The 14926-nt window shown below is 33.4% G+C and overlaps 2 protein-coding genes across 3 annotated transcripts; both read left to right on the top strand.

The window, feature by feature from the left end:
- LOC128189216 (uncharacterized) lies at positions 1–10834 on the top strand. The gene is made up of 11 exons (XM_052860744.1): positions 1–50; positions 216–323; positions 1335–1443; positions 1892–1944; positions 2660–2726; positions 3323–3387; positions 3552–3591; positions 3742–4026; positions 7815–7894; positions 8303–8360; positions 9276–10834. Exons 3-11 carry the CDS (start codon positions 1365–1367, stop codon positions 9950–9952), a joined length of 1404 nt encoding a protein of 467 aa, XP_052716704.1. The 5' UTR covers positions 1–50; positions 216–323; positions 1335–1364; the 3' UTR covers positions 9953–10834.
- A 1326-nt stretch (positions 10835–12160) lies between these two features.
- On the top strand, positions 12161–14685 carry LOC128189225 (uncharacterized). Of its 2 annotated transcripts, none has more exons than XM_052860755.1 (7): positions 12161–12303; positions 12588–12642; positions 12757–12880; positions 13009–13162; positions 13514–13728; positions 14061–14209; positions 14503–14685. In XM_052860755.1, the coding sequence occupies exons 1-7, from the start codon at positions 12270–12272 to the stop codon at positions 14645–14647; spliced, it is 876 nt and encodes a 291-aa protein (XP_052716715.1). In that variant the 5' UTR covers positions 12161–12269; the 3' UTR covers positions 14648–14685. The 2 variants fall into 2 exon arrangements, with proteins under 2 accessions (XP_052716715.1, XP_052716724.1); XM_052860764.1 differs by having other exon boundaries at positions 12189–12303; positions 12606–12642.
- Positions 14686–14926: the final 241 nt, after the last annotated feature.

Raw genomic sequence — 14926 nt, 5'->3', positions numbered from 1 at the left:
TTTTTATGGTATTAGCCCTATGGGAATTTTTGACTGTCAGAGGATGTGAGGTAAATTTTCATTCTGAGACACTTGATATTCCCAACAAATTTAATTGTAATCAACTGTAAGATTAAGACATTTGTTATGTGAAATGTGCTCTACATTGTAGAGTGATTCTTATCTTTATTGTGTATATCTCTACTGTAACGCTCTGTAACATATTCATGATGTAGAAACAGGAATCTGATACTTCAACTTACTTCACTCATCATGGTGACTTCGAGGCATTTGTGAGAAATGGGACATGTCCAGAAAAATGATGTTATCTGACACTCTTTGTTGTAAGTATTTGATTCCGACCCAATCTGAACACATTCTTGTTTGATGTATCATCACACAGAACGTATGCTTGTTTATAACAAAGGATGGGGTTTGTTGATTCATATTTTTGTTGTTTACAGCGATTTCAGTTGTGAGATAATCTTCATTATTAGTGGAGATTATACAACGTTCTATGATACTTGGGGGAAATCATATTTTATTTAATATCGTATTTGTATAAAATTATGTTTTAGGAAATTTTAGATAGATATTTGACATGTTGATGGCAAAGATTTGGGGTCACTGACGTGCAAAACAATTTAAAGGTTCAGACTTTAAAATATTCAGCATGTTATAGATACATGTTGTTTTTGCTTTCTATGCTTATGTTTAGATTGAATTACATTCATTTTCCCACTTTTTGTCCATGTAAATGAATAATTTAATTACTTAAGCAAACACAAACATATATATATATTACATGTATTTTGAGATGGGTCCAACAGAATGCATACCAGCTTGTTCAATGTTTGGATGAGCTGATGTAGTTTGAATAAAGAGAAATGTAATTCAATTCAAAATAATAACAATGATGGCAAAGTCCATTTCAAAGTACATAATTTCCCTATTATCCCTTAAGTAATGACGAATTGCCTGTATCGGTTTACAGTAAAACATGTTTATTAAGTACGAACATGGATATAGCGAATTCTCGGATATAGCGAAGTTTTTTTTGAGTCCCAAGTGAAATTCTTAACAAATCTTTGCAACGATTATAACGAATTCAAATATAACGAATTTACGGATATAGTGAACTGATTTTGAGTCCCGCAGAGGTGAATAATAACGAAATTTAACACTTTTATAACAAACTTCTTTACGGATATAATGAAATAATTCCATTGGTCCCTAGGACTTTGCTATAACTGAGTTTTACTGTATGTAAGTTCTTAGAAAAAACATTAAATCATTTATTATACATTCATGTTTTGTAAATAGTTTTGTTGAGTTATGCAATTTGCTTTTATAGAAATTCTAAAGCTAACTAAGTTACAATAAGAATGGCCCAGGGGAGGAACCCCGTGAGAGAGAGGAAGCGATGTCTGGAGGTTCTGAACTTAACAGAGGAAGCCTCAGAAGGTTGGATTTGTTTTAATCTAAGATATAGCTGGTTTGCAATATTGATTATGTGCCTTGATGTGTATTTCATTTAAATATCATGAAGTTAAGTTATCTGTACTGTGCGACATTCAAGATGGAAGAGATAATGGCAGATATTTTTGAACCCTTGCCCCCGATTCCCTGATTCTTTAGTTAGGTGCTCTACCAACTGAGTGATCTGTGTTTGACTGAAACTCTGACTTTGCCATCCCCCCTTTAAAAAATCTTTGACCTCAAAGATCAACACCCCATGTTCTTTCCCCTGGCACAAGACAATCTATCAATACCAGGAGTTTGTAAAAGGTCCTTAAAATGGTTCGGAACACAAAATGTGTTGTTTGAATTAATTCCCAGATCCTCTATGAAACAGAATCAGAATGACAAAAAAAATTACATTATTTATCAAAGGAACTTTATTTTATTGCAGATCAAATTAAGAAAAGTTACAGAAAACTGGCACTTAAATATCATCCAGACAAGGTTAGTCAGCTTTAACTTTGTAATGACTTTACTTCGGTAAGAATGTACTCATTATGGTACAACTCAACAGATTGAAACCTTATACATTGTACCCACAGTGTAAGATTTGAAAAAAACTTTATTGCATGTGGAAACCTTGCCAACTAAATGGCACAGTAAAATTCAAATATTTAACAGGCCTTGATTGGATCAAACTTTAATTCATAAACAAGAAATGTATGATTTTTTTGGGGGTACTTTTAGCCATACTTTTAAAAATTATTTTGATTGTGATTTTATGGAGCTTTTGTGACCAGAACTTGGTTTTCATGGTCATTCTTTAGACTATTGGGACATTGAACTGAGGAGTTCAACATCTGTACCAAATGGATCTTATGGGAAATTTGTAGACTACATAACCTCCATAAATCAGATAGATAAATATTAATCAATGATATACATGTCCATGTATATTGCTTAAATTTGACATAATACTATAAACAGTTATTTTCATCCTGTGTTATTTTTGCCCCTTTACATGCAAACGGTTTGCCCCTTTTTAAATTCACCCAGACAAAGTTGTGTTAAAAGAGATATAATGTAAGGCATTCGAATTTGCCCAGTCTTAAACTTGCCCACTGACAATGAGGGTGAAAGGGACGACAACGAGAGCAAATTGGGGCTACATATTTCTCTGTATACTGAATTATATTTACAAATTTAAATTTATTTGTAGAACGAAAGTGAGGATGCAAAGGAGAAATTTCAGGAAATCAGTTATGCCTATAAATATCTCACAGAAGGTAAACTACTAACATTTTACACAATTAAAAATAAAATCATAATTTTATCAAATTGATACTTTTTCTGCTATAACTTTATTTCCTGAAGGTTTTAAAAGCTTTGGGTTCATGTACATATATGTTTTTCTTTTTTTAGGTTGTTAATACTGAAGCCTCAATTGAGCTTTTCTGATCAAAATTTGTTTGGTCTGTACATGTATATAATGTCTGTAGTTGTCATTGCCAGTAGCTTTAATTTTTCACTTTTTCGTATTCTTTTATGGAAACACACAGTCAGTTTAAACCATTCTTTTCAAAATACCTCAGGTTAAAGGCTTTTAAGATTGCCAAATGAAGACACACACTCCATTGGAATAAGAGATAATTTTTTAAAACTGTAAACAGGGTTTGATGTGTTAATAAATCTTTTAAAAAACCCCTGCATATTAAGTTTGACAAAAAATGCCAACATTTACAGGAGAAATTTTTCATGAACTTCAAGCATATACCAGTATATTAATAGAAGGAGATACAAACAGTTCTAGTAATACAGTAACTTAAGGGAGTAGTGTAGGCTTTCTCTTGTTTGCATACCCAATGTTTATATTCTCCTATAGGACCAGAGGCTGTAGGATTACATGATGAGTCCTCAAATGTTGGTGCCTTTGATGAATCAGCCTCAGTAAGTAAATTTGATAAAGAATAACTTAACAATGCTGTTTTTTGAGTCAGCTGCATGAAGTTTTATATTGTCGTGAAATCGAAAGGTTAAATGACATTTTTTCATGCTATGTACATGTAAAGGAGAGAATCTAATCTGCATTTGTCTTCTTCTCTGCTTTACAGATGGATATACTGTTTAGACTATTCCCATGGCTCATTGGAGGTGTGTATTTTATTTTGAAGTTATCTTTTATTTATTAGCTCAATTTGTTGACAAACAGTGAAGTAAGGAATATGTTTAAAACCTGGCTTTAACTAACAGAATAACGCTGTAAAAAACCAGTCGACAACCTCTCATTTTCTTTTTCTGCAGACAGAAGAGGACACTCTTCATTCATGTTCAGTACTGGTCCAGGCTTTGGATTTACCTCATTTTCTTCCAGTCCGTTTCATTCCTCTTTTTTTTCTGAGCCAGACGATCACTTTATGTTTATGGAAGAAAGCCCCTTTGAAATGAGGCCTCGTTTTGACTACCTATTCCACTTCCACCCTCATGGTTTGGGGTCGAGACCCCGGTCAGGTCAACGTCAGTCACCCCGTCAAAGGCCTCACACTCGCCATGTACACCCAGAGCGACCCCCACAACCCTCAAGAACAGGTACAGAGACCTATTGGCTTAATTAAGTTTAGTATAGAATAGTACTAAAAAATCAATTTGTACATTGCAGAAAGATATATCAATAGATCCATACAGAAATGGGCTAGCTGAAACAAATCTACACTAACCTTTTTAGCTTACGGAGACGAAGTCAGGGGGAGCTTATGCTATACCGTCGGCGTCGGCGTCCGGACCTGGTTAAAGTTTTTGTTGCAGGTCCTGTTTCTAAGCTATTACTTGTCCTATCTTCACCAAACTTGCATGGATGATGCATCTGGACCTACTTATGGACTTGAAAGACTTGGATGCTGAATCTTAGTCCTAAATTTCAGATGCTGGAGGAGGTTAAGGTTGTTGGACCAGGTTAAAGTTTTTGTTGCAGGTGCCCTTTGATAGCAATATCTAAGTTACTGCTGGTCCGTACTTCACCAGACTTCCATGGATGGTGCGTCTTATGATACTGATGCACCTGACAGGTTAGAATGCTGAATCTGAGCCATAGGTTTCGGATGCTGGAGGAGGTTAAGGTTTTTAGAGCTGGTTAAAGTATTTGAAACAGGTGCCCTCTGATGATTATATCTTAGTTATTATTTGTCCTAACTTCACCAAACTTCCATGGATGATGCTGTACTGATGCACCTGACAGGCTTGAATGCTGAGTCTGAGTCATAGGATTCAGATGCTGGATATGGTTAAGTTTTTTGGAACAGGTCACATGTTTTATAGATAATAGTACTATTTCAAACTTGCATAGTTGATTAAACTGTAATATGAATGCATCACAGAGGAAGCTTCAGAGACAGAGCTTGATCTCGATTATCAAGGATGCTAAAAAATATGTCTTAGTTATTACAGGTCCTAACTTCACCAAACTTGAGTGGATGGTGTGTCTTATGATACAGATGCACCTGACAGGCATGGATGTTGAATCTGAGCCATAGGTTGTGGATGCTGGAGCAGGTTAAGATTTTAATTGCTAGTGCCCTCTGATGATGATATCTTAGTTATTACTGGTCTGGACTTCACCAAACTTGCATGAAGATGCGTCTTATGTATACTGATGCACCTGACAGGCTTGAATGCTGAATCTGAGCCATAGGTTTCGGATGCTGGATGAGGTTTAGTTTTTTTGGAACAGGTCACATGTTTTATAGATGATAGCTTGCATAGTTGATTTAACTATATTATAAATGAAACGCAGAGGTTGCTTCAGATGCAGAGCCTGATCTCCATTATCAAGGATGCTAATGAAATTTCCTACCTCACTCAAACCAGCTCAAAAGATAGATGTGTTTGTTGATAAATGATATAACATGATTGCTATCATATATTATTGTAGGGTATGAAACATTATTGTTTAATATGATAAAATATAATATCATATGTAATATTATAAACAGTTATATGATACGATATGATATTGTATCAATTTTTTTGAAATTTTATGTTATGATATTGTATCATGATATAGTTATGTATAGTATTGTATATTATGATACAATATTGTATAATATTGTATTGTATTATTAATTTATTATTTTATCACATGATACGATTACATAAGATATTGCAAAATATAATGTTGTATCCTATGATACAATATTGTATATTCTATAATATTGTATCATACGATATTGTATAATAAAATTATATGATATTAGTTTCTGTAATATAGAATAATATCACATGAAATTGTATAATATGATACTGTAATATTATATAAATAGTGCCTGTTTGGGAGGGTAACAGTTGAAATTGACACCCCGAGAAAACCATTGTCAACCGACGCGAAGCGGAGGTTGACAATGGTTTTCGAGGGGTGTCAATTTCAACTGTTATCCTCCCAAACAGGCACTATTTATTTTGTTATACTGAATGTCTTTTTTAAAAATTTTAAGAAAATTTTACTGCTTTTATATAGGAATAACGTGAATTCTACAGCGAACCGTACGCGCATAATTTTCGCACATGTAACATTTTTTAATGTTACCCGTTGCCAAGTGCGTTGCTAACGCTGAGGGTAATAGTAAATATTATTAACTGCGTCTTAACCAATCAGATTTCAGTATTTAACATGAAAGTATAACAATATATAATATCGTATCATACGATATTGTATAATATGATATTGGTTTATTATATTATATATTATCACATCATATAAAATTGTATTGTATGATATTGTAAAATATATAATTGAATCATATGATACAATATGTATTATATAATATTGTATTATATAATATTTTACTTTTAATTATCACATAATATTGTATCATTTGATATGATACAATTTTGTATCAAATTATATTGTATCACATGATACAATATCATATTATGTATCAAAAATGATACATAATCATACAATATCATACTATATTATATAATCTAATATCATATGTTTCAATGTTATGATGTATTATGTAATATGATATTGTAATATTATACTATATTGTTTTATATATTATGTTATTGTATTATTTGATCAAATACAATAACTTATAACACAATACAATGTCATATCATACCTTACAATATCATATCTCATAATTGTTTATTATGGTATTTTATTGAATTATATGATATTTATATCAATAATGTTGTAAATATGATAGGATGCAATATTTAATTTTATATTATTGTATTGATTAACATATGATTATCATACAATTTTTAACAGATGATATATAATATTGTGTCAAAACAGAATCCATGAATATCGAAGATCATAAAGTATGATTTTCATTTAATATGATAAAGGTGGTCTCATAAGGTGAAGTCTCATAAGGGTGATGTCTCGTCTCGGTGAGCTTTGTAATCTGTGATTACCTATGTTTTGGGAGTTGATTTTAATCAACTCTCCTATGCAGTTACTCAGACAAACCGAAAGTGAAACAGTGTTGGACCTCAGCACAAATCATTGCTGCTGACAAGACTTAGTTCTTGAAAATAATTGATGAATTCAATGTAATGTATGTTAAAGCATTGTTTTTCAAGGAAACTTATTTATAAATACCTTGAAAATAGTCAGATTTTAAATGGTACGAACAATTTAAATATTTTTTGTAGTTGTACAGGTATGTATTCCTACACCAGAGTTCAATTTAGTCTCGATCAACTCGACGCTCGGCTTTCTCTGTAAATCCTTGTCGGAGATTTACGGTGTCAGCCGAGCGTTTGGTTGAACGAGAACAGAGTTCAATATTGCTTGGATCCATACAATTTTCTAGAAATATTTCTATCACTGATACATAGTTTGATTGAATTAATTTTATCTTTAAATATTATTTAACATTATTCATATGGGGGTTTCTCGACATTCTTGTCGAAAAAGTCCAAAAATTCATATTATAAAAATGTGGGTAATTCAAATTAGAAAATACATGTACTTGTCATACAGAATAACATATCATTGATTTTAAAATAAACATCGACAAAATCAACTCACGTCAGTTCTTCAGTACTTTGATTTAAAAAAAGTTGCTAGTACTTTTGTACACGCTGAATTTTCCAATATGTTAATTACCTAGCTGTGACAACTAGAATTTCTTACAGACTCATTTTGAAAAGGTCACCAATAATTTTAACTTTTGATATGGTAAGGTAGGCCATCTCAAAACGTAAAATGATCGGCAGCTGTTTCAACCAAAGTTGGTAAGAAATCCTGTAAGTTAGGTGATGCAGGTAATTAACCTGGAACAAAATAGAATATACCCTGGTAATATTTTAATTGCACTACTAAAAGTAATTTGGAGAATATATAATATGTTATCTTTCATCTCTCGTAGCCCAACAAAACAACAGCAGCACCAGTAGTTCATTCCCTACAGATTATATCGAGATTTCGGATGATGAGGATACTCCATTGGTACAGTATTTTGTTTACTGCTGTGTTCTTCCATATTTGAAAATATTAAGATGAATCCTAGCTTACATACATTATGAATCTTAAGATTAACTACCACATAAATTACATATTTGATAACGTCATTTAGATACAGACAATACCATATGTTTGGGTTTTTTCCGTATGATACAAAATTTATGTACATTGGGTAAATTTGTATTTTTTTAGTATGTTCAAGTCATTTTTTTTGCATTTTAAAACTGCTTATATATTGGAATTTTTGCAACTTGGGAGTGATGGTGGAGAAAAGAGAAAATTTTATCATCACAAAAATAACTTATATGTATTTGATACTCTCTTGTGTGAGCTGGAAACCTGGTTCAATTTGGAGATGTTTTTGTTCTATGTGTCTTGTTTGGTATTCTTCAGAGAGGTACCACAGGCTCTGGAACAAGCAGTGGAACTCCTATGGAAAATTCCCAAAATGGTAAATATTGTAAAATCTGATCCACTCTACCTGAAAAAAAAACATTTACATAAAAAGATTGATCACTGAAGGAAAGAAATATTAAAGGCAAGAAAATGTTGCTCATGGTCATTTAAATGAAAGTATTTGATTTCCTCTCTTAGTTGGTTGAATTGATTTTAGACATGTTTATTAATGCCATGGATTCTGCAGCTGCCAGTAAGAATTCAAAGGGAAGAAAAACAAAATCTAGATCATCTCTGTCCTTTTCACGGATCCTCAAGCGTATGAGGGGGGAGTTGCTAAGGATCGAAGGTCATCTTTTAAGGGTCACCTTTTGATGATTTATTTACTTGGTGTTTCTTCCACTCCCAGTTGATTATGTTTTTGTATGAAGCCTTTTCTTTTAAATTATGTCATAACTAATATGCATTTGTTATACTTGGCTTAATCTTAATGGTATACTTAAATGTTCTTTAAAACTCAGAAAGACTGGTATGAAAATTTTAAAAATTTGTAACCCAAAATGACAACTTCCAAAAAAAAAAATTGCTGATAAAACCTGTGGGTTTGCAAGTACATATGATTTAAAGTTGCTTAGAGAACCAAAAACACATGTATTTCATGAAGATATGATTACAATAGCTGTGGTAATTCCCTTGACACAATGTTTTCATGTGTAAAACATACTCTTTGGATTATGATGGAAGATGATAATTTACTACTGCAGTAGCATTTAGACTTTTTTGTTACAGCTCATAAATCATGTACAATGTAACCTATATCATAGCATCAATCTACTAATTGTGAACACTGCATGTTCATGATAATTATTGTTCCAGCCTGGAAAAAATTGGGCATTGCTTTAATAATTACTAGCATTCAAGATGAATTTTTAAGAAAAATTAATGCCCATGTTCCAATTTTTATCAACAGAAAGTGCAAGAAATGGGAACTATTTTGACAAGTACAGACCTGATATACCTCTCACTGAACAGGATGAAGAGGAAATGCTGAGAATAGCCCTGGAGCTAAGTAAGTCCGAGTTATCCAAGGAGGAAGACAAAAACAATAACCAGGAGAAAGAGAAAAAAACTAAAGATGACAAAAACTTCTCAGTCAAAGTTTCCGCAGATTATGGTGCTGATATGCCCTCTAGTTCAGGGTCAAATGGAGGTCAGTTCAGCGATATGCCAATGCCCGGTAGTGATGCTCGAGAAATGGACGACGTCTCTACCTATGATAACTGTGGCAGTGACGATAACCAGGACACGGTGTCTTGGTACGACAATATTGGTGGTTTATCAGAAAACTCGATTTACTCTCCTATGACGGAGGTACATAAGTCCTACTACAGCAAAAAACACCATAAAACTGGGAAAGATCACCCAAGGACTGCCTCCTCTTCTAGTTCCCATGGGAATTCCAGCAAATCTGGTCCTTCCCACACTCATACTGCCCATTCCCATGAACCGGACCATGAGAATATAGGAAGGAGAAGAGTTAGTCACAAGCCCTCCATGGCTGATCAGGTCAAGCATGGCTCCCATAACTTACATGTACCGAAGAACTCTAAAGCTGAAAAAGCAAGAGGAACACATCATAAGCATTAGATAAGGTGTGAAATGGTTTGCTAAGGGTTTTGTAATGAGAATGTAGGCTTTATATAGAAACTTGTTTTATTTGAAATGACAGGAAAGAAAAGTGCTTTTTTTTAAAAATCAAAATGTTAAGTTATACATGTATTAAAGTGTAGAAGAAAAAAAATGTTTACGTAAATTTATTTATTTTTGTTATTGTTTTATTTGATAAAAATCAATATTCCATGTGCTTTCGAGTAGATATTACTGAGTTAATTTGAGTAAATGTCATTCAGCTCATGTGAGTTTTGCATCAGAGGAAAGATGATAAGCAAAACTACATGTGTTTGATGACCTGACTACAACTGTAGATGTAGTGCATTGTATTGTGCTGTGACACACCTGTTTGTATGTGAGTGAAGAACAATGGTACCTTTAGTTTGTTTTTTTTTTTTACATATTCCGTAATGCCATGAAATGTGATGTACACGTACATGTAGTAAACAATTTGTGCAAAAGCTTTGGGATCTTGTTTGGCTGTCCGAACTCTGAGTGTAGTATCAAAACATTACACTGATTTAAAATAAATATTCCAACAATTAGGTATTTGATTATACAGGTTCCAACCATTTTTTGTCTTGTAAAATATGCATTTGATTGTCTTTGTTTTCTGAAATTTTCTCTGTGTTTAAGATTTAATAGTTATCGTATCAAGGTGTTCACTGAATCAGTGCTCTTTGTTGTTTTGCCAAATTTTTTGTTATATATATTTATTGTAGGAATGTTTCCCCGTAAAAAGTATCATAAATGTGCTTACATGTGAACAGGGATTGTGGGAAATGACATATTTAAGAAGTTGAGTCAATATTGCATGGGCACTGTTTGATGTCAATAAAAGTCACAGAAAACAGTTAATGATATTTTCTCAAGCTTTTTTTAAAACTTACCCAATTTAAGATGTGTACACAGTTTACAACTGGATATTCCAATATTAACCGACTGTCACACACTCACACTAATACGTTCACATGAAAATGAGACAAACATTGAACACGCTATGGATAAGTTCCTGTCCTATCTGTACGTACATACATGTACTAAGTAATTTATTTTCACAATCCACATGGGTTGTTGAATGCTGGTTTTAATCATTTTTACCCTCTGCTGTGGATGATAATATTATAGGGCCTTTCAATATACCAGTATGGGTAATCAGGGCATGTATTAGCCTTAATTAATTATATTTATTCAGTTATATTTATTCTCCTTTCCCTTTTGTTAACATGTACCACAAACATGTAAACTGTCTACGGAGAACCAAAAAAAAAAAAAAAATAACCTCTAAACATTTGAATAAGCGTAAAATATTTCGGAAAAAAAGAGTACTCTAAATGATTTTTCTTAAAAGAATATATTTCATTTCTAAAATAGGAAAGAATTAATTATTTTTATGAAGGAGGCAGGTTGGTTTACAATTTATTCATCAGGTCTACAAGTAACGATATATATTTTTAAAAAATATTTGATGAGCTATTAACTGTCATGTCTCACGGAGAATGCGCTTTCTGTGCATTCGTCCGTTCCTTGGTTTCGCATGTAAATTTTCCTATTCGACTTTGATAAACTAATAGAAAAGACATCTTTTCACATGTACATTTTGACCAACACACGAAGAAACAAGAGCACACCCCAAATAGTAAGGTCACCCCCCCCCCCTTTCAAAAAAAAAGAAGAAAACCAAACCAAACAAAAATAGAAATGGAAGAAAAACCTGCATAAAAAAGAATTTTTGAAATGATAGTACAGAGGGGAGAGCATTTCAGCTTTAAATATTAAACAGAAAACACACAGGTTGCATAAACATGACAGAAAACCGTTCTTTTAATTGTCATACAGTGTATAATAATGCGCATTTACTCCCACCGTCCTAGAAAGTTTTGAGTGTTTACACTAATCATAATTACGCATTATGAACGTATCTACCTGACACATAACATTAAATTTCAAGGTAAAATCGCCTTTATACATGCCAACGTATATAGCGTTATCTACATAATACATGTATATTGTATATGTAAACCAACTATAGCACCGGCCTTACATAAAATTCTTATACTAGCTAGATACGACGTAGATCTAAGTATGGCGGAAATCTGATATAATGATATCTTAAACGAACCGATGATTTAAAACTGGTACAAGTTCAAATGAAAAGTTCGCACCAAAGTGACTTGTGGCTTTCCGTGTTAGGGTCTCAATCAATGATAAGGCAGAGACGGAGATTGTTATAAAGTTAAAAGTCAATGACTGTTAGTAGCTCTACCTTTGGACCGCTGCGGTTAATAGGGCCATGAACCTTTTTCTTTTTCTCGCTTCTGTATCTGGTAAGTCGATTGCCGTAAATTACATGATATCAAATGTACTTCATATCATATTCAGACTTTCTTTGTAATTTGCTAGAATTTTGTTAGACTTCATATCATATTCAGGCTCTCTTTGTAATTTGCTAGAGTTTTGTTAGAACTTTTCTGTGAACCAAATGAAGTTTCGAAGGAGGAGGGGTTATGAAAATAACTTACGAAAGTTGTTTATCACCATTTAATCATTAAAGTATTTCCTGTAGAGATATGTAATATGCAAAGAACGTCCCTTTTTTGCCTTTTTTCAGGTATACTGTCTATTCCAGTTTTTAACCCGAATACGAAAATCTCTCCGAAAAAACTGTGAGTAGAATTTGGGTACATTTATATGTATAATTATTGCTATTAACTATGTTCTTGTTTTGACAATTTGATCAACAATGATATATATAAGTTAACCTCTATCTCATATTTAAGGAATGGCCTATCTCTGAAATATCTTTATGTGGGCGAAAGAGGAACGATTCAGAGAATAAAAACTTCCGGTTATTGGTTAACAGTTGAAGCAACAGCCAATGTAACCGAACGCGCCCACCTAAGAGTATGCCCATTCTTACGCTTTTTTTTTTTTTTTTTTTTTTTTTTTTTTTTTTTTTTTGCTTTTTATACATTTTATCGCGTTCGATTATAACGACAATTATTGTACCTCGTACTTTTTGTATGATACAGACAGCTCTAACTACTGCAAGATTGACAAAGCATATGCCCTCCTCCATATTCCATTCTTTGTGTGTGAACGCCAAAGTGGGAGTCTTCACTAAAGCAGAGGGTATGACGTCATTCTTAGAGTACGCTGCTCAACGTGACACTCCCCAGTGCCATCGTAAGTGACCAACCCCCTTATACATGTACACACGTGTATCATCTGATGATCGATATAGATAAAATATGCATGGTGCTAGAACATTTTGATGGTTTACGAGCACTTTCTTTCATATGATGACAAAAATAACAAGATAATTCAAAGAAATCTAGCAAACTTGTAGCTATAGAGCTTCTCAAGACTTTCTCAGAGACACATAGCAGTATTCTCTCCAGTAGCTTAATTTTATACCCTAGGAAAACAAAATAATTTGTAATTTATATACTCAGTATAAGGTAAATTTTAAAAACCCCACGAAAAAAAGGTTTAATCAACATATATAATTTTTTAATTATTTATTTTTAAAATCAGAAACATGTGCTGGGTCTTGTTCGCACACTTGTACAAGAGATGGACGCAAATTTTCTGAATTAGTTGGCGGAAGTGGGCACGGCTTGGCCGCCGTATTGGATGCTAATGTCATGTGCTCCGTTGCGGATCCATATCGTGGGCAATCCAATATTCTAGTCCACGAATTCGCCCATACCGTTCACAGACGCGCATTGCCATACTCGATAAAAAATCAGGTACAAGATATTCGAAAATCCAGATGGACAGAAAATACAATTTTAAGGAGGCTTGGTGGTCAGCAAATTACTCATCAGATATACCTTAAACTCTACACAGATATGAACTCTCAGGTCCTAACTATTATTCAGTTGAAAGAAAACATTCCATATATCTGAGTTTTGAACAACAACAATCCCCCACATATTTATACAAAACTCTTCTTCTCAAGGAGATTGATAAAGTCTAAAATAGCCACGACCATCCAGCCCCCCCCCCCCCCCCCACCAAAAAAAAAAAAAAATGTCGGACTCTGATTACAGAACCAAAATATGTAATTTATTGACTTTAGATTACAAGCGCTTTCCAAAGCGCAAGGCAGAATTGTACATGGGACATATATTCCTATGCAATGAGTAACGAAATGGAGTATTTTGCCGAGGCTGTGTCAAGCTTCTTCAACGTGGAGAGATTGCAATCAGCAGCCGGTGGCATGAACACGTACGTACAGTTATATACGCTATCTTGTTTTCTATTGTACATATTACATGTCACAGGCGTCGGAACCGGGGGTTGCAAAGTTAGAAATAACTATCATCATAATCATTTTCTTTTTTGCTCGTCAAGATTTCTGATAAACCTAACCCCCCACTCCCACATATGTACAGTCTCCGTTTGCTTCCGACGCCACTGCATGTACAATCATAGGGTATATAATAGAATAGTAATACGTTTGACGTGAGCTGTGGAAGTAGTATTATTTACCTTTATGGCTTTTTTGTATTTTTCCTTAGATGTGGTCATGGATTATGCAATAATGAAAACGAATCCAAGAATAACATAAAACAGAAAGATCCCAAGTTATACGACATCATAAACCACGTGTTTCTAAACAATAATGAAACAAAAATGGCAAACCTTGGGAATTGTGTCACGTGACCAAGGTCTTGTGAGCAATATAAAAGGCGATGAGACACTTTCAGTGTTAATAATTCCGTATTTGAGCCATTTCGAGGGTCCAGCAACAGGACAAAACAAGACGAAGTTAGCATTCATATACATTGCGGCGAGCAAACAAGAATTGTGGTTTTAATACTAGCAATCTAAGAATAATGTACAAAAAGTCGGCACTTCTTTTCTATTCATTGAGAAATGTAGCATTGGACGATTAAACAGTTACTTGGTAGTATTGTTTCTCTGATAAAATACAGTGCTATT

Source organism: Crassostrea angulata, chromosome 1, assembly GCF_025612915.1.
Source record: "Crassostrea angulata isolate pt1a10 chromosome 1, ASM2561291v2, whole genome shotgun sequence".
Classification (NCBI taxonomy): domain Eukaryota; kingdom Metazoa; phylum Mollusca; class Bivalvia; order Ostreida; family Ostreidae; genus Magallana; species Magallana angulata.
This window is presented reverse-complemented; position numbering and strand designations above follow the sequence as displayed.

What these genes read in the sequence shown, in the direction of transcription:
- LOC128189225 (XM_052860755.1), top strand. Translation starts at nt 12,270, where the DNA reads ATGAACCTTTTTCTTTTTCTCGCTTCTGTATCTG. An exon ending in AAAATCTCTCCGAAAAAACT is followed by an intron (nt 12,643 to 12,756) that starts GTGAGTAGAATT and finishes CTCATATTTAAG; the next exon opens with GAATGGCCTATCTCTGAAAT. An exon ending in CCGAACGCGCCCACCTAAGA is followed by an intron (nt 12,881 to 13,008) that starts GTATGCCCATTC and finishes TGTATGATACAG; the next exon opens with ACAGCTCTAACTACTGCAAG.
- LOC128189216 (XM_052860744.1), top strand. Translation starts at nt 1,365, where the DNA reads ATGGCCCAGGGGAGGAACCCCGTGAGAGAGAGGAAGCGATGTCTGGAG. An exon ending in CTATAAATATCTCACAGAAG is followed by an intron (nt 2,727 to 3,322) that starts GTAAACTACTAA and finishes ATTCTCCTATAG; the next exon opens with GACCAGAGGCTGTAGGATTA. An exon ending in ATTCCCATGGCTCATTGGAG is followed by an intron (nt 3,592 to 3,741) that starts GTGTGTATTTTA and finishes CTTTTTCTGCAG; the next exon opens with ACAGAAGAGGACACTCTTCA.